We start from the raw sequence: 25,699 nt of genomic DNA on the forward strand, positions 1-25,699 counted from the left end.
CAATGCAACAAATCTGCAGACACCCAGGACAGCCATAGTGACAAGTCACGATACAGTAATGTGTGACCTGACGGATTAGTTATGAAACAGCCAAAATGGTTAATAGAGATAGCTGTACTTTCATATAGTCAGTGCCGACCATCGTCTTTGAAATGAAAAACAAACACTGCACACTGTTCATCAAAATCCCGGTGATAGACACTCATTTAAGATCATATTCACCTCTTTGAAGTGCATGAAACAAAATGCAGACTAATTCTTATAGCTTTATAAAATACTTTTGCATACATACAACTAGATTCAGTTGACTTATAATTCTTATAATCAGTGTATCATATATATTCTTTATTCTAATGAAAGCATATTAAAGGTATAATAAAACTCTAGCCTGTATTTTTAGGGGGGTCACGCAGGGATTGGGCAGTAAAACCCCACAACCAAATAAACCCCAAACAGCCACAAAGAGGCGCAGTGGCTCTTCTGGGTGACCGGAACCGGGTCGGGCCCGACGTGAGCGATGAAAATGCCGGACTGAGCGGAGAGGGTAGGCGGGCCGACGCAGGCTGAGCTTCACGTTTCTGTAGATAGGGGCAGAGTTTGGTGTGTGTGAGAGTGGGAGATGGACCCAGGGCGCTCTTCCGACTCGAATAGCCAGAACTGTTGAAATAATAGACGAGATCGGTCCTTTTGATAGCCTAAAAGAAGAACAGATAAGCATCCCACCTTTCACGTCTGCCTCACACACATTAACACGGCATTGATGGTAATGTATGCAAGGAAACAACCGAGACTCGGCGATGGGTAAAGACCTGTATTTCTGCACTACGATTTTTCCTCCTTTTCCTTCTCCGCTTTGACAATCCGCCATTTTTAGTGAAACCAAAATAAGTAGAAACTTAACCGAGGAAGCCTTATTCGGCTGTTGCAAATTGTTTACCCGTGACTGCTTTTCACTTTCCTTGTTTCTAATATCTTTTCTGTTTTTTTGTAGGTGCAACGACCGAAGGGACTCTCAGCCCTACCAGGTAGCTTTCGGCTAGCTAGGCTGAAACGAACGAGATTAAAGGAGCACTCGAGCTCAGGCTTTCGGGGGCAGAGTAGGCCTCTGTGCGGGAAACATCCCGAAAAGTGTCATGTCGGCCGGGAATGGGACCCCAGAAAACACCCCACACACACGCTGCGCGACAAAGTCTCTTTAGTCGAGACCTAAACCGTCGAATTTACCTCAAGCTTTGCAGCATAATGAGTTTCGTGAGCTAACGTTAGCCTGCTAGCGGCGAGCTAGGAAGTTAGCTAATGCTAACTAGCTAGCTGGCTAGCTGAGGCCTGAACGTCTCTCCTTGTTTTCTCGAAGGTGTTGTTCAAAATGTATTCATTAATGAACACAAATGAGAGTTTAAACGTTTATTTAGTTAAAAGTACAACCAGTTTTTTGTATCGTTAGTGTTTATAAACGAGAGACGAGGCAGTGTTGGTGACGGGTGTCTGATGGACAGTCTGCTAACGCAGGTCTCGTATCTAAATGACAGCTCCAGAAATCATATGTTCGTTATCAAGTTGTCCAAACGAACGTCAGTATCGTGATGGACGTGTCGGTCAAGTCACGACTCGACGTCTTAATCACATCCAGTAACGCAAAGCCTATTGGCGAGATGCAACTTTGGAGTAGTTTTTATTCGTATATCGGTCATTGTTACTGCAGGGTGTAGAGGTCGTATGAAAGCAACGACTTGTGTGTTTGTATGTTTTTTAGACTCTTAAATACGCATCCAAGAGTCACCCAGGTGGCGATCATCGACATGAGAAGATGCGAGACAACAGTGATGCTACCCCTCCCTGTAAAGTCCTCCGGCGGTCAGACAGCCCCGAGAAACACATGGACAGCACTGGTCACGCCAGACCAAAAGCTGTCCACCCACACCGTGGAAGAGACCGAGACGGTGGTAGGAATATGCAAACCACATTTCAAATGACCCGGTTATTGAACATGGATAATGTTTCTATAACTAAAAAGGAGCTGAATTTGGGAGACTGAAGCAGATGTTTTGCAGCTTGATTTCAATTCTACTACATAGCTAGAATAAAAATAATCAAATGTCAGTCTTGGTTGTTTCTCTGAAAGGTTTACTGGAACTTGAAACTGAGTTGACATCACTATTTAGGTGTACACATTTAATGTCTTCAAAGCAGCTTCTTGTCAGGTGCTCAGATCCTCCGGATTGTCCAATATTTTAATCAAAAGACACTTCCTCTCGCATCTATCCACTGCACAAATATTTTCTGTTGCTTGTGTGAATCAAGTATCAACAAAGTAGAAATCTCTGAACAAATTGTTTTCATTTTACAAATGTGCCATTTTGATCGGCACTTGAGTAAGCAACAGCTTATGAAGGTAATACAGGGTTTTGTTTTTTTTTTACTTTTAACTGTGCAGTGTCATGTCTTTGGGTTTGCTGCTCATGAAAATCTTGAGTTATTCCTGTTCAAATATGGCTGAGTCGTAACATATGGGTATGGTGTTCAGGGCTACCCTGAATATGGAACCTGTACCCAAGGTCCATCACTTATTCCCATGCCTAGTGTGTTTACAAACATGAACTTCTTCCATTTGATTTGCTTGCCCAGGCTCTGAATATTCTAGCACATTACCTTGTCAGCTGACATTGTTACACTTAAAGAAGTAACTGGCTGACTTAGAAAAACGTCAACCAGTTTGACATTGATTTTATCTGCATTTCTCCTTATACCTTGGGTAAGTGGAAATCACTGTGCAGACTGACGTCTAATGTAATCTTTTGCTGGTTTTATACCAGTACCTGCTACCAGTATCCTTAGTAGTTCAGCTGTTAGTGTTATTTTATGTGTCACAGATGTTTGAGTTTACCGTTTAGAGACAGGAGCATGTTTTCCAGTAGATTTGTCTACGTGCTTGCCCTGTCCCACATGCAAAAGTGTGGTGCTTTCTGCTTTTCTGCAGTTCTTTCCACTTAATGTTACAATAGTACTGTGTGTAGTGGTGATGGTGGTGTTCTGTTAATGTTGTGTGACGAACAGTGTTTTGATTGGTAGTCTGTGTTTATGTTCTCATAGTGAACACACCTAACTACACTATGGGGAGTCAAAAGATGTCTCATAAGCTTAGCTAGGGCGACTCCCAGAGAATGTTGCCCCAAAATTAGACTTTATCATTGGTGATGTGCAGAAAATTTAAAATGAAACACTGAAATTGTCAATCAGTTATTTAATTGTCATATTTTTTTTATTTCTGAAATAAATAGAACCTCTTGCATTCAGCACTTATTCATGTAGGATTTTATGGAAGTGGATTTTATCTTAATGAAGATTCATTCTGTGTTTTTCTTTGGTTTGTAATTAAAGAATCAGGCATAGCTTTAAGCTCTAGTACATGTTCAGGTTATGGCTACCACCTCAAATTCTGACATTTAATGGCTGTGAAGATGCAGCAATTAGAATTTCAAGGCAGGCTTTTTAGTTCAGAACAACACACACCGAGAACTCCCATACAACGTAGCCATTGACTGCTTGTGAAGCCAGTGTGCAGTGTAGTGTCTGAGGAGTCTATTGATGATGCGCCTCAATCGGCCAAAGTGGACAAACAGAGATCGTGTTGGTCTCCTCTCGTTTGTCCTCGTGGTACTTTTGACAGTCATCTTGTTAGTTCATTACTGCCTCCATTGGAAAACAATTTCAAGGCTCGGCGCTTTTACACCTCAGATTATTTATGTTGGACGTCGTGGACGGTTTCCGTTATGAGTTCTTCCTGAGAAAGCTGGCTCATGTGCTAGAGTTGGATGTCTGCCTCCCTGTCTCCCACTCCTGCGTGCACCGCGTTCGGTAGCGGATACAGTCAGCCCCATGAATCGGAGTAGGTAGGATACTCGATGGATGCTCGCTGTAGCGTCTTTTGTCATACCCGTGCATGGACACGAGCACTATCTTGCAAGTGTGTGATTGCACACACGCTGTGTCTTGTTTCTCTATTTTTTTTTCTTCTAAGACGTGTTTGTCTGCACATGTATGTGTAAGGCTGTTGCGTGTGCTCAGAGCAAACTAAACCAGGTTTTCTGGTTCCATACCTAGACACTCCTCAGTGGGAGAGTTGAGCAGTGGTGCGATGGCTCATGCCTGTGATTTCTGTTGTCCTACGGTTAATGTCTGTTTTTTGGCACATTTTAATTTTTACGTGCCATGCTGTTGATCAGAAAACACTGATCATTGCTTCCCGTGTGTTTCGTGTGGATGTGGCCCAGTGTGTTCCGGTATCGGCTGCTGCTTCATACATCAAGTGATGTCACCCTTTTCTGCCTTAGCTGGTGTTCCGGGAGCCCATTCCTGCCTGAGGTCCAGATGACATTTCCCTTTGCTTCATAATGAGTTGTTGAGCTTTGCCATGTGTCGAAAAAGGCAATGAAACGTACCTGCTCAAAGTGGGTTTTGGGCAGATCGCTCGGAGGGGGGTGTTGACTGGGGCATAGCCCCCACTTTGATCTCCTTTCACACTTTGATTCCATGCAGAGTAAAATCAAGCCAGCTGTTGATGGTGTGCTCTTATCCTGCGTACCATGCAGCCTGTGGGGTTGACGTCATCACCACGCCTACGGTGGTTAGCGCATCCAACAGGTTTGGGCGAAAACTTGGTACTCTGTGCTACTCGCAGCTGGACTATCGAATAAAGATGTCCAGGAGGATACTGCATGGGATACCTCGGCCTACGCAGGGCCTGCCTTCCATAAGTGCAACATGGAGACACCATGGCACGCAAAGCCGGAAATTTTGTGTCTTGCTTGTTCGTTCGTTCTTGTTGAAAGGCCAAAGCAGACTGTCTACCTTATGAGTAATGTGTACGAAAGCTGAACCTGCACTGGATGGTGGATGAGCTGATGCTCTCTCTCTCTCTCACTGTCTCGATGTCTTGATGTTCTCTTGTGCCATCCTGCTCTTCATTACCACACCAGGGAAGAGGCTCAGCACGCTAGCGAAGTGTTCACTGAGCTTTCAGTGATGCAATCGTACGGAAACCAACTGTAGTTCATGGACGGTAGTAATTAATAGTTGAGTTCACACCTTTTGCTGGTAAAATAAACTATATATTTTCAGTGAGGTTCAAGTTTATCATCATTGAGGCACTCTGTTCACTGCAGGTTACTAACGGGTTATGGGTTGATCATGGAGTAATTATCCCAATGTTAAATACTTCTCACATTTTAGTAGGTCTCAGGGCTTGCATGTCCCCTTTAACCTCCCATGTGTCAGTTATATAGTTACACTGCTGATATTATTCAGTGGTCAGGATTGTGCTTTTCTTTGATCTTTTCTAGCACATTGTAGTCTTTGAAGAAAATGGAGAATTTGTTTTGGGGAAAGTACAATTGTATTGTGAATATTAGCTATTGAAATGTTGGATTACTTTAGAGTCTACGCACTTTGACAACATCCATCCAAGTATCTCCCATCTTCCTCACTGATCACAGCATCTGTGGATCACTGATGTAATCTCGACATATTCCCTCAGCAGCCATCAGAAGTCTTTGAAGCGCAGTCAGGTAGTAAAATGTTTTTGTGGTATGGACCAATATTACCTACTGTTTACAACACCTGGAATTCTAAGTTGTTAAAAGGTACTTTCAGTGCCGTAACATTTTCTTGACATGAAAGGCTTTTGTGTGTAGTTTTATGTAGTTTTTGTAGTTGGGTAAGGTGTTCTCGAGCCCCTACTAGGTACAATGACCTCCAGTGGTGGTGTGTAGTTGTGTGGGGAGGTGTTCTCATCCTTTTGTATGTAGCATAATGACTGGTTTACATACTGCAGTTTTACTGATTCATCCGTCTTTTGAGAGATGTAAAACCAGTGTGCAAATAATGTGATTGTGTTTAATACAGTTGTCCACTTGTACCATGTCTTTTGTGATCGCCTGTGTTTTGGTCTTGGTTGTGCCTCTACAAACACACATTTGCTGCTCTGCCAAAGGAATTTGTAATAGCCACAGCTCTTACTTTTATTGACATTATTTGAATACGTTGCAAGGTAAGCTGACTTGTATTGTTTTGTTAAGGCAGAAAACGCATGTTTGCGCAGTTAAATGTTTACATTAAAATACAGTTTGCTCGCAAAAATTGAATATTTTAAAGTTTAACTAAAGAACTTCACCCATTTTCAGTTTGCTATTCAAACTGACAGCGTTCTCAAATGATGTATAAATCGATAGTAATAAATACTGAAAAATGTGGTCTGATTAGAATTGCACATTATTTTGCAGTGTGATTATTTTACATATATTGACCTGCTGTACGTTACAACATTAGCTAGACTTGGAAGCACCTCTGTTTTGATGGGCTAGTTTGGTGATTGCTGTGGACAAGTGGAGTTCTTGCTACACGCTAGTGGAAAATGTGCAGCTTTCTGCAGTTGTGAAGTTAGCCCGTTCTAACTCTGCCCTCGTTCACATGCAGTTGTGAAGTTGGCCCGTTCTAACTCTGCCCTCGTTCACATGCAGTTTGTTTCTTTCAACTTCTTTTCTTACAAAACTATAACTGTCAGCTTTCCTGTTTACCAGTCATATTCCTTTACGGACATGCATGTTATTTACTAAAGCTCTTAATAATAGTTGGCGAAAACTTAAATTGTCAATTTTTTTTAAAGAATTGCATGTTTTAAAAAAATAAATAAATGTATGTGTATGATAATTAGTTGTATGTAGGATTTAATATGTAGTCATCCAGTGTGGCAGAGGTGGTTTCAGGTGACTGAATTAACTTGTAATTTTCAGTTAGTTGCATTTAGATTTTTTATCTTCTTCCTTTCTTTTTCAGGGACCATTATTTCCCCCCAGGAGAACTCCCACAACCACAGCTCCCTGCACAGCTCCAACTCTCACTCGAACCCCAACAAGTCAGACACAGTAAGTGGTTCCACGTGTTTGTGCTCTCTCTCCGTGTTCGTGCCGTCGTCCTGTTGACATGGCTGTAATGGGTGAGAGATTACTGGTGGAAGTGACCGTGGTGCTTCATGGTTGTGGGGCAGATCGTGCAGCCCCTCTGAGCTGCCATTCTGGAACTTTCCTATAGCCACATCACTCTTGGTCGCCTCATAGACTAAAGGCCCAGCAGGGCTGGCCATGATCTTTCTCTGCACTGAAGGTCAGTGTTTTAACAAGGTGTGGCAAGGCTGGCAGAAATGAGTTTCCAAATGATGTATAAATGTGCTGCGCTGTAAACCCGCCTGCATGCACGTGGTGTGTTGGACTAGGAACATGTCATTGGTACAGTCTGGACCAGAAGTGAGGCTGAGAATATGACCACAGCACTCCGTGATGTTAAACTACACATTACTGTCCCTATACCACAGCACGCCGTGTTGTTAAACTACAAATTACTGTCTTAATACTACAGTACACTGTGTTGTTAAACTACACATTACTGTCCATAGACCACAGCACGCCGTGTTGTTAAACTACACATTACTGTCCATAGACCACAACACTAGGGGTGTCACGATTCTCTACATCCTTGATTTGATTGACCATAGACTATCGGAAATACAGTCATTGGTTTGATTAATCAAATTTACAATATCTTATTTCAAAAGGTGGGTTTAATATAAGTGATGCAAAGTGATAAGTGATCTATAATACACCACATTAGGCACTAATGGTCAAATTTAAATAATTTGTTTAATAAATTGATAAATGTAACAATCTTGTTCTCAGTGGAAAACAACAAAAACAAACAAATAACAAAAATGAGGTCACAGACAGTACCTGCTATCTAGTGGCTTTTTTTTGGTAGCAGCAATGTGCACTATTAAAACAGCAATGTGCAACATAAAATAAATAAAAAAATACAGGAACAGTCATGTACAAAATAATAGAACAAATAGAGCCTTAACAAACAACTCTATCCTACAAAATTTATTTAAAAACTATTTCTTTAGTGTGTTCATACATGGAGGGCAACACTTTGGTTGTAAGATGCGACCTTATACTTTCGTGAGTGACCGTAGCGCGCGTTTATACTTGGCGCGTCACATTCTTTGCAGTGTTACAATATGTATGTAGTATAAAGTGTTTCAGGTTTGAAAAGTGCTGGAATTTAGGTTAAAGTACTTGAAAATGCTTGAAATTGTAACTACTTCGTTTCACAATAAATAGTTGTCTGACTGAATAGTTCTCTTGTATTACGTTAACAAATACAAACCTCTTGTAATTCCAGGATGAAACATGAGAGAGAGTGAAGACGTTAAGATTGGGCGTTTTGAAAATAAACAACCATTAAATAATGTGCTAAAGCGAATTATTTCGAATAATTTCGAGTATATGTATAAATATTTAACTTAATTAAGTTTAACGTGCTGGGAAATATTGAACTGGACCTTGAAAGTGAAGTACAAGTGCTTAATTCCACCTTGTAAAGGTGTATGAACCCTGCAAACATGACTTTGTTCATTGTGCTGAGGTGCGGTGCGTGCAAAGTTACAAAATTCGAGAGGTGCATCACCTCGCGCACGGGCGGAGCCATCGCGATTATGTCATTTTCGCCGTGCTGACCCTCGCGCCGCTCGTGACACGTCAAGTATAAACCAGGCTTATTTTGCGTAGTGTGGGTGCTTGCGTGGCTTAGAGGATCGACGATTCCTCCCCCTTTTTGACTTCGGGGCTCGAGATCGTGACATAATTTCGATCGATTTCGATTAAATATTGAAATCGTAACACCCCTACACAGCACACTGTGTTAAACTACACATTACTGTCCATATACCACAGCACACCATGTTGTTAAACTACACATTACTGTCCTAATACCACAGCACGCCGTGTTGTTAAACTACACATTACTGTCCTTATCTTCTTGGTGGTTTATGGCCCAGTGACTCTCAGTGAGAGTTTGCCCAGATTTTGTTATATATAATGTATTATTGTTTTAGAACGTATTATTGTTTTAAAACTAAAAAAACATAAGTATATACCAAAATCTGACCTGCCTAAAAGGGCTTTGGTGTGAGTTGCCAGCAATGGCATACTGTTAAAGGTTATCGGAGTGCTGGTTGCACCACCATCTTGCGCAGGCCTTTGTGCTGGGAGGCTTTTGGGAAGCAAGGCCTTGTCTGGTGTCGTGGCAACCCCTCCTGTGATCAGACCATCTGGCCCTCCGCTGCTGACAGTCTCTGCTCTTTTCCGAGATCACACCAGGCGCGTGAGCCACAAAAAAGGGAGAATGGTAACCTTGGAGTGCAGCGATGCAATGCTTGGATATTAATGACCTAGTCTTACTCTGGAGTGTGTGTTAGTAATAGTTGCAGGTAACTGCAGGCATGATAGTGATTCTAGTGACTTTGGAGGGGAATAGGTCTTAAAGATACCTAATAGTACCACTAAATAAAGTTTAAAGGTAGATTGTGTTGGCATAGATACCAAAAAATTGCATGCATTTTACTTCGTAAGCTGTAGTGGTATAGCCTAAACCCAGTTACCATATTTACATACTGTGAGGAGGCCAGGAGGGAGACTTTGACACGGACGTCTGAGGAGCGTCTGGCCTCGTATACTTATTCTGCTGGCTTAGGCTGCCGTAGGAGCATGGAGTATGGGTGTTGGAGGTTGGAGGAGCTAACGGGGTCACCTAATGCTGTCGCCCGAAGCCTGTTGCTTTTCGACTTCTTTTCTTGGGCTCGTAAACGGTGTGTTTGCGTGTCATCGCAGTAAATGAGTGCTGGAGTTTACCTGGAGGAAACCGAGCAGCCCGTCTGAGGTGAACTCGACCATTCACGTCTGCCCAACGTCACATAATCCAGCACACAGCTGCTCTCCCCAGTGGTGGTGTTCCAGTTAACGCACTCCTCGCTTGTGACGAGCTTTTCAGTAGTTCGGTACGCTGAGGGCTGAAAGTAAGTGCATGGGTGCAGGATTGTGTTCAGCTAGCGCTGTCAACCGAATTGCGTAAACATGTTATTTATGAAGCAAGACTTGCAAAGTGTGGTAGTACGGGAGCAAATGAAAAGATTTGCTTGATTTAAGCGAGAATGCTCCCTTAAAAAGCGTTTGAATGTCGACACCTTCAGAAAGTTTTCTAGAGTAACAGGTTCGTTGGTGTAGCTAGCAACCACAGATGCGTAGTGGATGTCGTCCTCTTGCGTGCTGAGAGTCACGCGTGTAAAGACTGGCTGAGCCGTATTGGTGTTCCCCGGTCCCTGTGTGGGGATGGTGGAGGGACTGCGCTAGAATTGGGCATCGTGTGGTCCACCTTCAATACTCGGGGGTTCTGTCTGAACCCTCAGCCACTGTTGATTTCATGTCCGCTCCTGCTGGGTGTATTTTAAATAATGTTCTCATGTGTGTGTGTGTGTGTGTTTGGGGGGGGGGGGGGGGCGTCTCTGCTTTGTATCAGTCGGTTGTCTTAGTTGTAAAATTCTAGAACTCTCTTCAGTCTTCCACCTGAAGACTTGTAAACAGACATTCTTGTCAGTGCCAAATTGTCACAGCGTCAATGGGATGGCTAATTAGGTCTGAATGTGCCATTTCTGTCTCGCCAGTCATTTGGCATCATGCCAGCATCGGGGGGGGGATCCGGGGTGAGATTTCCAGGGCTCAGCCGACAGCCGGGATGTCTTCCCTGTTTCATCAATGGGTACAGCTAACCACGGCGCCCTCCATACGTAGCGCTTCACGTTAGCCTGCGACGGCTCCCCGGGCCGAGCGCAGCTGCGACGGCACTGTCTCTCTGCTGGGGGCTTCTGTTCATCCTGGAAGTGTTGAGCAGGATACTTGATCTCTAACCGTTTAGATCATTTATTAGATCATCACTCGTTACAGCTGGTCAGTCAACATAACTGGTAATGCAAGCACAAAATTGCCACATTAGCAAAGTGCGTTCCTGACTAAATGACCTGAACATGATACATGGAGGCAGTCTGTAAGGTGCTCCTGTTTAAGGTGGGGTTAAATGGAGCGTGTTTTGGTGGGAGAAGATGAGTGGAAGCTCTAGTGCGTGCTGGTTTGGTGGTTCTGGGAGGCTGGAGTGGGGCTCGGGGAGAGATTTGGCCAACAGCAGGTTTATTGGTTCTGGGATGTTGTTGACTATGCCGGGGCTGCACACGTGGTTTTAAAGTTACTTGGGATTGAATTTGCATCCCCCTGATGCTGTGATTTTTTTTCACTGGATTTTGGAACTGTCTGAGTACCGGACAAATGGCCAATGTGCATTATGTCATTTGTTATCCATCATTTGGTTATGATGGATTGGGTTATGATTACTTTTTGAAGGTGTGGAACAGCACTGTAACTGGTTTTCGCAGTTGCCCAGAATCAGATCGACATGCCAACGTTGTTATTGACAGCCAGATATTGATTTTGCTTACGTCTTTTTATATTGTCTGTAAGCTGAAAGAGGATGAGTTGGTTGTCACCTTTGTGCATTGATGGGGTTAGCATGCACGTAGCGATCAACGCGCTCTCCTCCGCACACTAATCTGTCGACCCCACACACCGGAGGGGGGGGGGGGGGGGGGGGCGTGGCTTGCTTCCATCATAGCGAGAGTGCAGGAGCCTGCAGGCCTGATGCGCCCGTGGTGGCTTTGGCCTGCCGTTACACACGCTTGCATCAGGAGACGCTCCCCCCACCCCTCCCCCGCCGATCTCATTACTCGTTTGCTCTTCATGATTCGCTACTCTCCTGCTGTGCTGTGTTTAGTTTTAAAAACTCGCACCGTCCATGTCGGCAAAGCGACGTTGTACCTCGAGCTGCGAGGTGTCGTCGATGCACGTTTGTCCGATGGCGGGGAACGCTCGTCGGTGGCGGTGCGTGGATCAATGCAAGCGTCTCCTCTAAAGCAGTCTGTGATGATGGCCGCCGAACGAAACCCCCTTCAGAATACAGGAGGGCAGTGAGCTTCACATTTAATAATGTAACCTGGTCTGCTGGTTCTGTTCCTCTCCTAGTCGTACATGCTGTAGAAAGCTGCGGTGTTACACAGTCTGCTACTTTGCTTGCAGTCAGTGTGTCTGATCTGTGGGTGTGGGGAAACGAGATTTTCTGAGTAGTCGTAATTGATTTTGCTTGATTCTATACCGATGTTTAAAATGAGCCGATCTTAAAAACCTATGCAGTTTTACTCAGTGTATTGCCTCTATAAATGGACATTGCTCTTTGTTTTGGGCTAGTGTGCAGTTTAGTTTTGACACTTTTTACTCATGTCATTCACTGAATTAATTGTAGTAAATAAATGACACAATTGGTGGTATGGTGGTATGATCACCATACACACACTGATTTAGGTGAGGAGCCAAAACATTTGAAAGCATTTGGAGTTTAGCGCAGCGTTTTCAGAGAATTTCCTGGAGCAGTGGGCCTCGTGTTGGGTGTTTCATGTTTAGCCTGTGGAGTACACTTACTCCTGAATGCTTGAGCCAGTGCTTTGCATGTGAAATCTTGTTTACCTATTGATCTCTTTCATCAGTGTTTACATGACTTGTTAATTGAAATGCTGTTTTTAGCACCATTTCTGATTTTTAGTATTCACGCGCAGAAATTGTATTTGTGGCACTGTGCAGTCCATGGTCCCCTGCTGGTCTTGGGGTTGTTTTGTATTCAAATGTCACTGTGTCCTGTGTGGGATTCTGTTGTTGTTGATGTTATTTAATTTCCCGGTACTGTTTGCTTCCTGTGTTTTCTACAGCCGTATGATCCTGCAGATGATTGGTCAGAACACATCAGCTCTTCAGGGAAGAAGTACTACTACAACTGCAGAACAGAGGTGTCACAGTGGGAGAAGCCCAAGGAGTGGCTGGAGCGGTAAGTCCAACCCCCATGCCCCGCCCCCTATGCCCCGCCCCCTTTCCCCAGCAACAGCACTCCTTTTAAAGCTTTCTGGGTGAGACCTATCGGCTGTCTTGTGGGAGGGTTTAGGTGCTGTTTGTGCTTTCTGTTATTGGAAGAGTGGCTTTTGGTGGCCCTGGAAGTGAAAGTTCAGCCTGCCAGTTTTTAAGGATTTCTTCAGCTTTTGGAACTCTGGCATTTTCAGAAGATCTTGAGTGGGAGAGGCCAGCTCCAGTCTTTGAGCTCTGGGACTCTTTGGGGATTACCCTGCTCAGACACCTGCTGAGCCTAAGAATCAGCTGGCATCAGTCGTGTTTGAGCAGACAGATCAGCAGTCTGGACTTCTTGGCTTCATCTCTGTTAAACACGATAGCTGTTGATTTCTCCAAACACTTGGATATGTAAGGGTCCAGAAGTTGACGGAGTACCTACGCTTTAAAGGATTCCACTTACAGAAGCGGCTGCTCTAAGCACCGTGGGTGTTTACTGTATCATTTGAGGTGTCAACAGATTTGTGTGCTGCATCTTTTTCAAATAGTTGATTTAATTGCGGGAGGACAATATATGGCTGTCTGTTGGAGTTTGTTAATATTGTCTGGTATTGACTGAACACGGGCATCACTTGTGTAATGCACAATTAAAGTAATTGATAGCAAATCTACCAAAATTGAACATTTGATTTAATATGAATAAAATAAGCCTTAAAATGGGAAGCTGTTTGCATTGGTCATGTTTAAAATTTGTACTAATTTATGCTTCATTTGATAACAGTTATAATAAACTGTAAATTCCAAATTAGTAAAATGATTGGTTTTGAGTTGCATGAAACTGCTTGTGCTTATTATGCTTGGACCTTGATCAGACTTCAAGATGGTTGATGTCGCCGTCGGGTGTCCTGTCTGTGTAATGTAGGCCTGCGTGTGAACGTTGTGCCCTCTGCTTGCTTGTGTGTTGCAGGGAACAGCGACAGAAGGAAGCGACTAAAGTGTCCACGGCCGCGGCAGCAGTGGTCAACAGTTTCCCTAAAGACAGGGACTACAGGCGTGAGGCCATGCAGCCGGCTCCCACCAGCTTTTCCAGTACCAGTGAGTAGCAGCTGGGCCGTCCCGCGGGCCCCAGGCCAGCACTGGACACCTTTCACCGCATGGCTGGTGCTGGCGGTCTGTAGGTGGAGCAGGCATTTGTAATCGAAGGGAATGTAGCGTCAGCTGGCGTTTGGAGATGCACGTTCTGAAGAACCGGGAGATAAGTTTGGGTTTTGGGGTGGGAAATTCGAAAGATTTAAGTTCCTCACAGTGCTGTAGAACAAAACAAACACAAGCTGAAACACTGCTCAAATGACCGCCCCTTCTAAAAAGGGGGCAGGTTGAAAGCAGAGGAGGTGCGTGGGAGGTTCTTGAGGAGGTGCGTGGGAGGTTCTTGAGGAGGTGCCTGGGAGGTTCTTGAGGAGGTGCGTGGGAGGTTCTTGAGGCAGCTGATGTGCCCGACAGGACCGAACATTTAGCAGCATTTACACACTCAACACGGCCTTCTCCTCTGTGCCTGTGGATATGTGAGTGGCCTCCTAAGTCTTATTGTTCAGGTCACACTACTTTAGAGCCAAAGTTTTAAACCATCAAAGCAAGTGGCACCCTGGGTTTCATATTCTTCATCCTCACCACCTCTTGGAACATGCTAAGCAGAGAGGGTGGCGGTGGTGGAGGTGGTGGTGGTGGTGAGAGTCATAGCAGCTGGAGCTCAGAGATCATGTCTGGCCTGCACTATTATATTTTGGCCAAATAAAGGTGCTGCTCTTCTCATCGTCTTGCCTGGCGTTGACCTGAGTGCTCGGTGCGCCGTGTAAAGGAGCTGTTGAGTACCTCACGCTGGTCGCGGTGATCAGGGTGGCGTCAGATCTGAACCCATGCTTTTGTTGTTGCTAGCTCAGGTGAGCTACAATAGCTTTACGGAGACATTTCACCCACTAAATATTTAAAAGCCAAAACAGCACAAATGATCATATTCTAATCATAAACTCACAAAAAATAATGGCTGCCATCTTGATGAGTATCAAGATTTTTTGGATCACTGGATATGTCTTTTAATTACTTATTTTCTAAACTTATTTCGATCCTTTTTGCCCAACTGTGTGGTCAGATTTGTGGAAGCATGTTGTATAGTCCTAGCTGCCACTGTGCATATCTTTTAACAGGAGAAAATAGTGACATTGGCTTTGCCTTGAGACACTTAGAAAAGTTCCACGTGTCCTGGTAGATCTTTTCTAAGTATCTACACATGAGAGAAAGCTTTCACCCATGTTCCCTCCTGGAACAGTTTTGAGAAGCTCCCCTAGGGAAGGTCTAAATCCAGCAGGGGGGGGGGGGGGGTAGAGGGGATGTGTTTCTCACGTAGCTAGTGTTGGGATTCTAAAGCATCTTTCTTTTCTTTATCCCAAACAGAATCGGTGGTTGCCACAGAAAAGCCTTCCTCCCTCACCCCTTCCTCCTCCTCATCTGCTGCTGTGTCTGGCCTAAGTGCCGTCAATCCCGCCAGCTCTGCCTCTAGTTCCACAATTCCAGTTTCCCCAGTGATGCAGTCGCCGGCCACGCCCACCATCCTTCAAGACCCCTCCCTTCTACGCCAGCTCCTCCCAGCCCTGCAGACGGCCCTGCAGCTGAACAACGCCAGCGTGGACATGGCCAAGATCAACGAAGGTAAATCTGCAACCGCACGAGCGAAATTACGCAGCGGAGACGAACGACCAGCGTTCGCTAACGAAGGAACGTCGTTGGAAAATTTGACCGTTCGATTAGACTTTTAAATATTCGATCCGGCTGCTCTGAACGAACCGTGGTTGCTCCAGAAACCCGCTCCGCCAGTGGCTCGGAGGACAGGCACGTGTGCGGGCGCTTCTTGCCGAATTGGCGCTTCGTTAAACGCACGCTTGTTGTCTCAGCAGACGCCCCCCTGTCTTCGGTCTCCTTGAATGCTACCCAGGTTTAATTTTTAGACCAGACGTCGTGCGGTTTCGTTCCTGCCCTAAAAGGACCCTCTGATCGCTGATCCATAAACACTTTTGACAAGTACAAGTCTCGCTGGTCTGCATGCCTGCTCAGCTGGGGCTGGAGCAGGCGGACTGCTTCTTCAGAATTAGGTTGAGGTGTACCTTCCCATGGTATGTGGGTTTACTGGGGGGTGAGGGGGTTCTTGTAATTATGATTCAGTGTACCTTCTAAAGAGCTGGTGTCCTCCACGGTTTTTTTTTTTTTTTTTTATGTTTGCCTTCAATTATTATTTTTTGCCCACCAAACACCAACCTCGTGAAGCTGTTGGGGACGTTTTGAAGTGCTGGTTCGTAATGTAGGAACAGGTGAAAGTTCTTCCTGCTCACCTCAGTCTGCTGGACACTGGAAGCTTAAGCAGAAGTAGAACCGTTCCTTTCAGCCGCAGACGGTTACGTTTGCCAGGCCGAACCGACGGCTCTGAATATTCTCCGTGCGTGCGCTGACCTCCTGTGTCCGCTGCTCTTCCTCTCCCTCGGTCCCTCGCCGGCGTGGACGTGTAGTTCTGACCGCGGCGGTGACGCAGGCATCGCTGCAGTCCATGCTCCACAAGATCCTGACCGCCGGCCCGTCTGCCTTCAACATCACCACCCTGCTGTCTCAAGCGGCGCAGCTCTCTAGCCAAGGTACGAGTCTCCGCACGCACGCACGCACACTCCCAGGGTCCCGCGGTCCCGCGCCGTACTCCGCACTGATTCTTCCTCTCACTCCGCCCTCCATCACTGGGCTTTAGAGGGTTTCTGTTGGTGGACAGACACCCCCAGTAATTCAGTTGCTGGTAGAGCTGGCTGTCTTCTCCAGACGGGCTGTGGGGGTTGACGCAGTGAGGAGAGGTGGATGTTTGAAGACCCACGCCTCTCCGTGTCCTCGCAGGCTGCTAGAGTGGCTTTGGGGCATCTCTCCTCTTCTCCTGCTGATTTTACCTGGTTTTAGGTTTTGAAGTCATTGTTAAGCTTTCATTTAGGTATGTCATCAGTAAATGAATGTAAAAAAATGATGGTAGATGGTATTAGATGGTATTTGCATCCACAGTGGACATTAGGGTGGATCTGGATGGAGAGGCTTGTGTGGTGAAATATTCTGTGGTTGTCGATTCCCCTGTGAAGCTGTAAACATTGTTTGGAGCTTCTGTCATTGTGTACTGCCACAATTTGATGGGGCATCATGCTTGATCAATCTATTGAGTGAATGTTGTCCTCTCTGTCTCCCTGCGTCCCTCCCTCCCCTCTCTGTGCCGTCCCTTTGGCTTGGAGCAGCCCAGCAGTCCAGTCAGTCTCCGATGTCCCTGACGTCAGACGCTTCGTCCCCGCGGTCGTACGTGTCCCCCAGGATCAGCACGCCCCAGACGAACACGGCGTCCCTCAAAGCGCCCCACGGCACCACGCCCGTCTCCTCCCAATCTAAGGTATCCGCCGGGGGCGTGGCCACGCGACTCTCACAGCTTCACGTTACAGTGCAGGGAAAGCTCGGGGGACGTGTGGGGCACGTGCACTTTGGGGAAGCTTCACGTGAGCCTGTCTGCACCAGATGTTGGGTGTGCACCTTCACCTCTCTCTCTCTCTCTCTCTCTCTCTCTCTCTCTCTCTCTCTCGCTCTCTCTCTCGCTCTCTCTCTATATCAGGTAAATGCTCTTGGGGTTAAGTCCGGTTCTCTTCCTCCACCTTCATCTCAGCAGCCCCTCCCCTCAGACAAACACCATGACAACAGCACCTCCCCACGGACACTGCAGAGACAGAGGTGTGTGGGCGCACGTGTGTGGGTGTGCATGCGTGTGCAGACGGGGCGGCTCCCCACTGGCGCCGTGTCCGCTCTGGTTTGGGTCTTTGTGGTAATCTGGTCCTCGTTTGTTAGCCATTGGCAAACTGTGGTGTCAGTGTGGCAACAAGTCTGCCTGGCTGGTGTATAAATGTTTACATGAGACAGATGGGTTTATGCTGCTGTGCCTCTCTTAGATATGCATGTAAGTGCACCTCTAGAAATGGGTAGTTATTGCACTGGATAGTGAAATCTGATCAGAATGTGATGTTGGACTGCCATCTTCTGGCCAACATTGGAGTAGCACTTATATAGCCATGCTGTTTCATTGTTTTGCAACACTGGTTTTCAGTTGGTGAAATCCTGTTTAATTTCCTTTGGATTTGCAGTTAAACTGTGCAAGTGTGTACTAGAGATGGGACCGATCCGATACAATATCGGTATCTGGGCCGATATTGCCGTAATTTAGCGTATCGGATATCGGGCGAATGCGGCCGATCCACTTACTGATCCATTTTCCAGTCTGCAGCTTGAGCTGGACAATAAACGCGAAACATTAACACGAAACGCTCCAGTGATCTGGATTCCAGTTTACCATAAACTAGTGCTGGGCGGTATGACGCATTCTATATCACAGTTTTTTCTATATATATACCGATTCTATATATCTGTTTCACGGTATTTTATGGTCCCCCCGCATGATGTGTTAACTGCATTGATTACGAAAAGAATTACTGCAGTAGAGTTATTAAGAGTACCCTGTTCCACTGTTAGAAAAATGTCTCCACCTAAGTATTACATGTAATACAGATTTGCATGGCCCCACATGATCAGTTTTCAAATGGTAGCACTAAAGTAGTGAATGAATCATATTCAACATTTTATTTTAAAACGTTTTTGACTGTGTAATTGTATAAATATGTAACTTAATTAAGCTGAAGGTGCTGAAAAATATTGAAATGGACCTTGAAAGTGCCGTACAAGTGCTTGAATTCACCTTGTAATGGTGTATGAACCCTGCAAACATAATTTAGTGCAAAACACAGCGCTGAAGAGAGAATTTGTGGTTCAGAACGTCCCTCGTTTTCAGTAAGCTAGATTTGCGCTCTGTTGCATGTGTGTTTAGCGGCGCATCAATGAAAAGCGTCCCTTGAGAAACAATTAACGAATGTGCTGCGTTCCGGACACGTGAAGGCTATTTAAACCGGTGTGGCCGGTATATGAAAAATTCTTATGATAACAAAAATAAACACCGGTTTACCGGTATACCGCCCAGCACTACCATGAACCCCCAGCAGCTTCAGTCTGCAGCTGGCTGAAAAACGTCGGTGATAATGAACTAAAACAGTGATTCTCGACTGGTGGGTTGCGGACAGCTTGTAAAAAAAATTAACTGGCTACTCTTCTAATTTTGTACTTTTATCTTGAAAAAATTGCGACCATAAATATTAATTTGCAACTAATATATACAGGTGATGCAACTGCATTATTATAATTTTTTTATGGGTGAGGATTTTTTGTCATTTGAAAAATATCCACCAATTTCTTTTGAGTTTGTAATTTTAAAAGTTAATCGATATACTGTAGCTCCCACTCACATGTTCGTCTCTGCCCATCAACAAATGCGGGAATCCAATCATGTGACTAAAGCTAAAACTTTAGCACTAAGCATTAGCTTGTTGAAAATACGAAGACAACAATATCGAATTTTTTCCACACAGCAGTCTACATCACAGTCTGACCATAAGAGGACACACTCCTTTATAACTGTACATAGTTTTAAGTTAAGTCACTCGTATGCGTACTAGGAAACTTGGTAAAGTTCAAAATGCCAAAATATGCAAATTCTTATTTCTGGCAAACAAGACAAACATCTACAACTTTGTTTACGTTGGAATAGATTTATTTAAAAAACATTTTAAATATACTCCTGTCACCACTGCAACATCTAAGGCACCATCTACAAATGACCCTAACACAGACGCACTACGGTCGTAAAGGCCCCAGAGCAATGCGCACTCTGTTTTTTGCAATAATTTCAATGGCCTTTAAACGGTCCATCTAAGACCACCAAAGAAGTTGTATTACATTAAGTGCATCCTAAATAACAACCTACAACTAAAAGATGGATATTTATACCTTGCACCAATTTGTGGTGGTCAGTTTTTGTCAAATATTTCAATAGCTTTTAAACGGTCCATCATAAGTCCACAAAACAAGGTTGTTGATTAGGATGCAAATGCAATTAATGTACTATAACTTATTTTATGCTCTTGTGACATTTAAAAAGCTATTGAAATATTTGTCAATGTGCACTTAATGTGTATACAACTTGTTTTTCTCTTATGAAGGATCATTTAAAAACTACTGAAATTGTTGCAGAAAAACAGTGTGAGCAGAGCTCTGGGGCCTTTACGACCGCCGTCCATCTTAAGGTAATTTGTAGATGGTGACGGTGAAACATTTAATATAACATGTCTAAATCCGAATATGAGAACATGAAGCCAACTTAATCTCAGTTACAAGGAAGAGAAAGACATCAGTCATGTTGGATGGCAGAGATCCTAAATAACAGCTGACCTGATGTGAGTGCTTATTGGTTTGTATATTATTATGGTGCCTAGAAAAAGTTATTCGTGCCTGATTTTTTCCTTTTAGGACCTACTGGCTCCTTCAGTAATTTTTTTTGTCTGGATCCCAGCATGCGAACCAATCTTGTTGCCATGGTAACCACCAATTGTTTACCCTTTAAATTTATTAACATTTGTACTGGATAAAACTCGGTCGCAACTTAATAACAATGAGAAAATGTGGGTGCTGGATTGAGACCAGTTGAGAACCCCTGAATTAAATATATCTGTATTTGTATCAGTATTGGCAGTTATATATCGGTATTGGATCGGAACTGAAAAACACTGGATCGGCCCATCACTAGTGTGTACACACAAACCCTTGTGATCTACTGTACCTGTCTGAAATGCCCTGTTGATCTGGAAAGCTGTAAACTTGACCATCTCAATATCTTGAACTACATTGCAGTTCCTCACCGCGAAGTCAAGACTTCGTATGTGCTTGTGGCTGTAATCTAATGGAAAACCTTGTATTTCTTCCTTTGTAGTCTTGTGTGTGTGTGTGTGTGTGTGTGAGGTGGACTAGAGCCAGTGGATGACTAACACTTCTCCTGCTGTGTGCTCCCTGCAGCAGTCAGCGGAGCCCCTCCCCCGGCCCCAACCACGTCAGCGGCAGCAACAACGGCAGTAATAACGGCGGGGGTGCGGCACAGGGGGCCAATGTGGCGGGCGGGCCGGCCCCTACGGGCCCCGCGACGGGCGGAGCAGGCACGGCAAGACCCGCCTCCTCCTTCACCCCCTCCCTGGCCGCGCACTTTAACGAGAGCCTGATCAAGCACGTGCAGGGCTGGCCCGCAGAACACGTGGAGAAACAGGTGTGGCTCCCAACGCCGTCCCCACGCTGCGTGCGTGCGTGCGTGTGTGTGTGTGTGTGTGTGTGTGTGTGTGTGAACACACACCAGAGTCTTGGACATTCTAATTCAGTGTGTGCATGTGCACAGGGGTGAGATTTTGGTGCTGTATGCCCTTACTGATGTTGGGGTTTCTTTGATGCATAAGTGTTATCTGAAATGTTGAAAACAAAAAACCCTCAAATATTGTGAGTAGAACCCTTCGTTTGGCTAAAGCTCTTGCTGTTAACTGTGCCACGGTGTTAATGGCAGGGCTTAAGTTCAGCTGTCTGGCTGATAAATCACTTGAGTAAATCGAAAAGTGGTAAATGAATAAAACTCCATATTTTTAGGAACACTGTCCACCACACTGTCTTTCTGTCTGTCACCATGATCGCATCTCCAACACAGTTGTTAATGTCAGCACAGTGAACTTTACTGAGGAAATGTCTCAGCAAGGAAGCTGTTCTCCCCGCCAGGATTCTGCATGTGCGTGCGGCTGGCACGGGGGGGGGGGGGGGGGGGGTGGGGGGGGGGTCCTGCTTTTGGTGGGACTTGGCGAGATCTGTGCAGTTGATTACAGCCGCTATAAAGATAGTGCTAGAACCGTTTTAAAGATGGCTTTAAAGATGAATTGTAGGATTAGGCCCAGATGTCACGCTCGGCGTGTTCCAGATGGAATGGCGTGATGCATTTGTGCGTGTTTGTGTTTCCCCCCCCCGGGCGTCCCAGGCCTCGCGGTTACGGGAAGAGGCCCACACCATGGGCAGCCTCTACATGTCCGAGAACTGCACGGAACTCAAGAACCTACGCTCGCTGGTGCGAGTGTGTGAGATCCAGGCCACGCTGCGAGAACAGAGGTAGCTCCTACCTCCACCCGCCTCCACCTTACATCAGGAGACACGTGCAGATGTCTTTACCGCTTGACTCCGTAGTACCCCGTTTATTTACAGTAGAACATGCATCCAGACGTCCAGATATTTGTAGTTCTATGCGTTGCTCGGTGGGTGTTTTGGGCCCATGGCATTCTTGATGGGAAACTTCATGTTCATAATTCTTGTGGTGTTGAACATTGTGCAGTGCTGAATCCTGGTGGTTAAAACTGTTTCTATCTCCCCCTTCTCTCTCTCACAGGATACTTTTTTTGAGACAACAAATTAAAGAACTTGAAAAGTTGAAGAATCAGAACTCCTTCATGGTTTGAGAACTCTGGGTTTCTTTGGTGTGGTGTTTTGAACAGAGAAGAGGTAGGCGAATGAGTGGCGAACCCATTTTGTGCACACGGAACCCTGGAGCACCCATGTTCTGCTGTGCTGTGTTCTGGGCCCAGTCTTAACCTTTGAGCTGCGGTGAGCTGTGGATTCATGGGGCGGGGATGGAGGGAGTGGTCAGCGGAGGCTGTGGGCGGGCCCAGGTGGAGAGGGGGTGGGACTTGCTCTTGCCAGGGGCCCTGTATAATGTAGATTTCTTGTAGATGTTATTTCCATGTTGTAAATATGTTTTGTAGAGGAAGCCATGGGAAGCCATGCCTATCAGAAAAAGCTTTTGACATCCAAATGTTAAAAACGAATCCCCACCAACACGGACTGAGGGCCCCTCGCCCTCCCAGGGTCTCTGTTCCTCCATGGGTAATAAAAAAAAAAAATCTGACTGCAGATTTTATTTTTTATTCAAAACCTCATTTTGAGAACGGAACCCGAAAGCGCACTTCAAAATAATTCTCCGTGAGCAGTTGCCTCGAGCATGTGCAAGACCTGCATGGATAAATGGTGGACGATCCAGTGTGGGCCACTAGTGGGGACAGGACGCACACCCACGCAGACGTGCGCGCACACACACAGCTCCCCCGGTGTCTTCTGACCATGCACTCCTCCACGTTGGAACCCCAGCTTCCCCCATTCTCTCTGTGCATTAGTTATGGTAATGATGCTGAATTGTTAACTGAAATTTCCCCCATCTTGTTCCTTTCACTGGTTGCACTGTAATGGTACCACTACCCACCCCATCCAGTTTCAAAGGGTTCAGATCATGCCTGTGCCCAATGGTTCAGTGAACTGCCCCGATGGCCCAGTTGTGCCCTCCGTCAACATCAGTGCCTGCCTGTGTGGGGGGAGGTTATGGGTGGGGGAGGGGTCAGCGAGACTGAAGAGGCTGCAAAGCCCCGCCCACCTGCCACCCAGTTTGACTTCTGCTAAGAATGGGGGAGGAGTCTAGTTGTGTCACCGAGACTTTTTGTTGGTTGTCTTTCCAACAAGTTTTATTTTTCAGATTTCTTTTCCTTACTCTTATTTTTGTTTTAAACTGTATTTTAAAAAAGTGTGAGTTTATTGCAACTTGCATTTAAATCCAAGAGCTCATTCCTTTGTACAGTTGCTAAGTAATAATGGAGTTTAAAAAAAGTTTTATTAAAAGTTGCAGTGATTTACTAGTATATCATATGTTGTATTCATAAATTATTGCCACACATTTTCCTTTGCACCCTGATTGGACAGAGAGGAGAAAACTGCGTGTGGGAGGTCAAGGACAAGGACTGGACATAACCAACCCCGCTACACCAGAAACAGGGCAGGGTCACCTGGGGTCAGAAGGGCAAATGTGAAATGTATGTATTGTAATAAACATGCTAAAGTAAAACTGATTTTGTGTCCTCTAAGTTTTCTTGATGTTGATTTTTAATAAATCTTTATTAGAGGCCTGATTAAATAAGGGAAAGAGGGTTTGTTCACAGCTTCACCTTTAATTGTGAATTAATTTTATTGGCTCTTGGACTAAAAGACTAAGCGTAATCTGCCTATGCTGGTATATTGATACAGTCAAAAGATATCACTAATGTTCACCATATCAATTGCATTACTTGAAATAACAACCAACTGGCATAGATTTATTTTATAATGTATAGAACTGGTGTGTGTGTGTGTGTGTGTGCGCGCGCGTGTGTGTGTGCGCGCGCGCGCAAAAAAATATAATTTGATCCTTTAACCAACACTCGGTCCGTTGGTCTTTTGCTTGTTCTTAACGTCTTGGTTGTGGTACCGGCAGCTTCAAGAGTTTTTGCCGGTTCTACCCAAACAGGCTCCTCTTTGTCCGTGCCGTTATCTTGCTGCTCCCGGCCCACAGTACAGGTTCTGGTTTATATTCTGCTGTGTGGTTTACTCGCGTGTTGTCCTTGTGAGCCTTGCGTGGACTAACATTAAAGCTCCATGTCCTCTCCTGAGCTGGTAGACAACGGGAAAGAGGTGAGAGTGACGTGGTGCCTTATGGGCATTGTAGTTTATATATGGTCGTTGTGAATAGTCCAGAACATGACATGGAGAGGGCAGAAACGTGTACGTATATGTTGTAACACAGGTACTGTTTGCATGCCGGCCTACCGTCTGCTAGTCGACCTTGGCAGCGCCGATCTATTAGATTTGGGTTTAAATAAAACACTGCAGAGTGCTCTACTGGAGGCCAGGGCATTCCCGCACTTATAGCGCCATCTGCTGGTCTCGGCAATAGACTGAACGGCTGCATGTGCACAATCTTGCTTATTATTCAGTATTTCAAACTCAAAAAACTAGTCTAAAGTGTTTAACTGGTCGAAGATATTTTATAGTATTCATAGATTTGATTTTGCAGCTGTTAAATTTTTTTAATTGTCTGTGCTTAGTTGGCGTTTTGAGTGGATAACTCATATGTAGTTGTGTATTTACATTTTTACATTCAATCCAGAACAATGGCGTGTTTCCCAATATCATTAAAACAACAACTTCACAATATGTAAATAGATTAGTGGGCCCTTCAACATTAGAGAAAGCTTGACTATTAGAGTTCAGTACAATGCATTGCTGTGAGTGACATGTCCTTGTCAGAAGGTCTCTGGTTCAGAACAGTCGTCATTAGGCAGTCATGGTAGGGAACTGGTCTTGTGACCGGAGGGTTGTGGGTTCGATTCCCAGACCTGAAGCCATGACTGAGGTGCCCTTGAGCAAGGCACCTAACCCCAACTGCTCCCCGGGCTAGGGCTGCCCACTGCTCTGGGCATGTGTGCACCACAAGCCCCTAGTAATCATTTAGTGTGTGTATGTGTGTGTTCTAACTACACAGATGGGTAAAAAACGGAGGACACATTTCGATTGAAAAAAATCACAATTGACAAATATGGCACATTTTAATATTGTGTGCTTTAAGCTGGACTTAGACCCCCATCATACCTTAGGAGAGCTGTTAATTCCCGGCTTTAGTTGGAATACCTACCAATTAGAACTGCCTGTAATTTACATTGTCTGGAGAACATTGTGTCTAGTCCGTAGCTAAAGTTGAAGAGCAGTCATGAAAAAAAAATCTTCCCTTTGGAATCCTGGGTATCCAGTGTTGATTTGTAAAGGCTAAAATATCTGTACTATTACCTAGGATGAATTCTATGATCAGATGCAAAGCACTTTGTAAGTCGCTCTGGATAAGAGCGTCTGCTAAATGCTGTAAATGTAAAATGTAAAATATTATTCCCTTTATCTGTAGAAGGTGAATGCTGCTTCTTGTCTCTCGTTCAGGCTTGTAAAAGGCCAACATGAAAGAGGAGGCTCCCTTCCTCTCCAGCTATTTAACTTTTAAATGTTAATGGTCACTGGAAGAC

The 25,699-nt window shown here is 45.0% G+C and overlaps 1 protein-coding gene across 2 annotated transcripts; it reads left to right on the top strand.

Moving 5' to 3' along the window:
- The first annotated feature begins 452 nt into the window (after positions 1–452).
- On the top strand, positions 453–23,722 carry waca (WW domain containing adaptor with coiled-coil a). 2 transcript variants are annotated; one of them, XM_076999565.1, is made up of 13 exons: positions 453–544; positions 992–1,025; positions 1,754–1,943; positions 6,832–6,920; positions 12,689–12,804; positions 13,786–13,913; positions 15,267–15,521; positions 16,373–16,495; positions 17,126–17,274; positions 17,491–17,606; positions 20,826–21,069; positions 21,817–21,944; positions 22,219–23,722. In XM_076999565.1, exons 3-13 carry the CDS (start codon positions 1,808–1,810, stop codon positions 22,286–22,288), a joined length of 1,554 nt encoding a protein of 517 aa, XP_076855680.1. In that variant the 5' UTR covers positions 453–544; positions 992–1,025; positions 1,754–1,807; the 3' UTR covers positions 22,289–23,722. The 2 variants fall into 2 exon arrangements, with proteins under 2 accessions (XP_076855680.1, XP_076855679.1); XM_076999564.1 differs by lacking the exon at positions 453–544 and adding an exon at positions 556–801.
- Positions 23,723–25,699: the final 1,977 nt, after the last annotated feature.

This window comes from Brachyhypopomus gauderio, chromosome 3 (genome assembly GCF_052324685.1).
Source record: "Brachyhypopomus gauderio isolate BG-103 chromosome 3, BGAUD_0.2, whole genome shotgun sequence".
NCBI classification, from domain to species: Eukaryota; Metazoa; Chordata; class Actinopteri; order Gymnotiformes; family Hypopomidae; genus Brachyhypopomus; species Brachyhypopomus gauderio.

What these genes read in the sequence shown, in the direction of transcription:
- waca (XM_076999564.1), top strand. Translation starts at nt 761, where the DNA reads ATGGTAATGTATGCAAGGAAACAACCGAGACTCGGCGATGG. An exon ending in CAACCGAGACTCGGCGATGG is followed by an intron (nt 802 to 991) that starts GTAAAGACCTGT and finishes GTTTTTTTGTAG; the next exon opens with GTGCAACGACCGAAGGGACT. An exon ending in GGGACTCTCAGCCCTACCAG is followed by an intron (nt 1,026 to 1,753) that starts GTAGCTTTCGGC and finishes TATGTTTTTTAG; the next exon opens with ACTCTTAAATACGCATCCAA.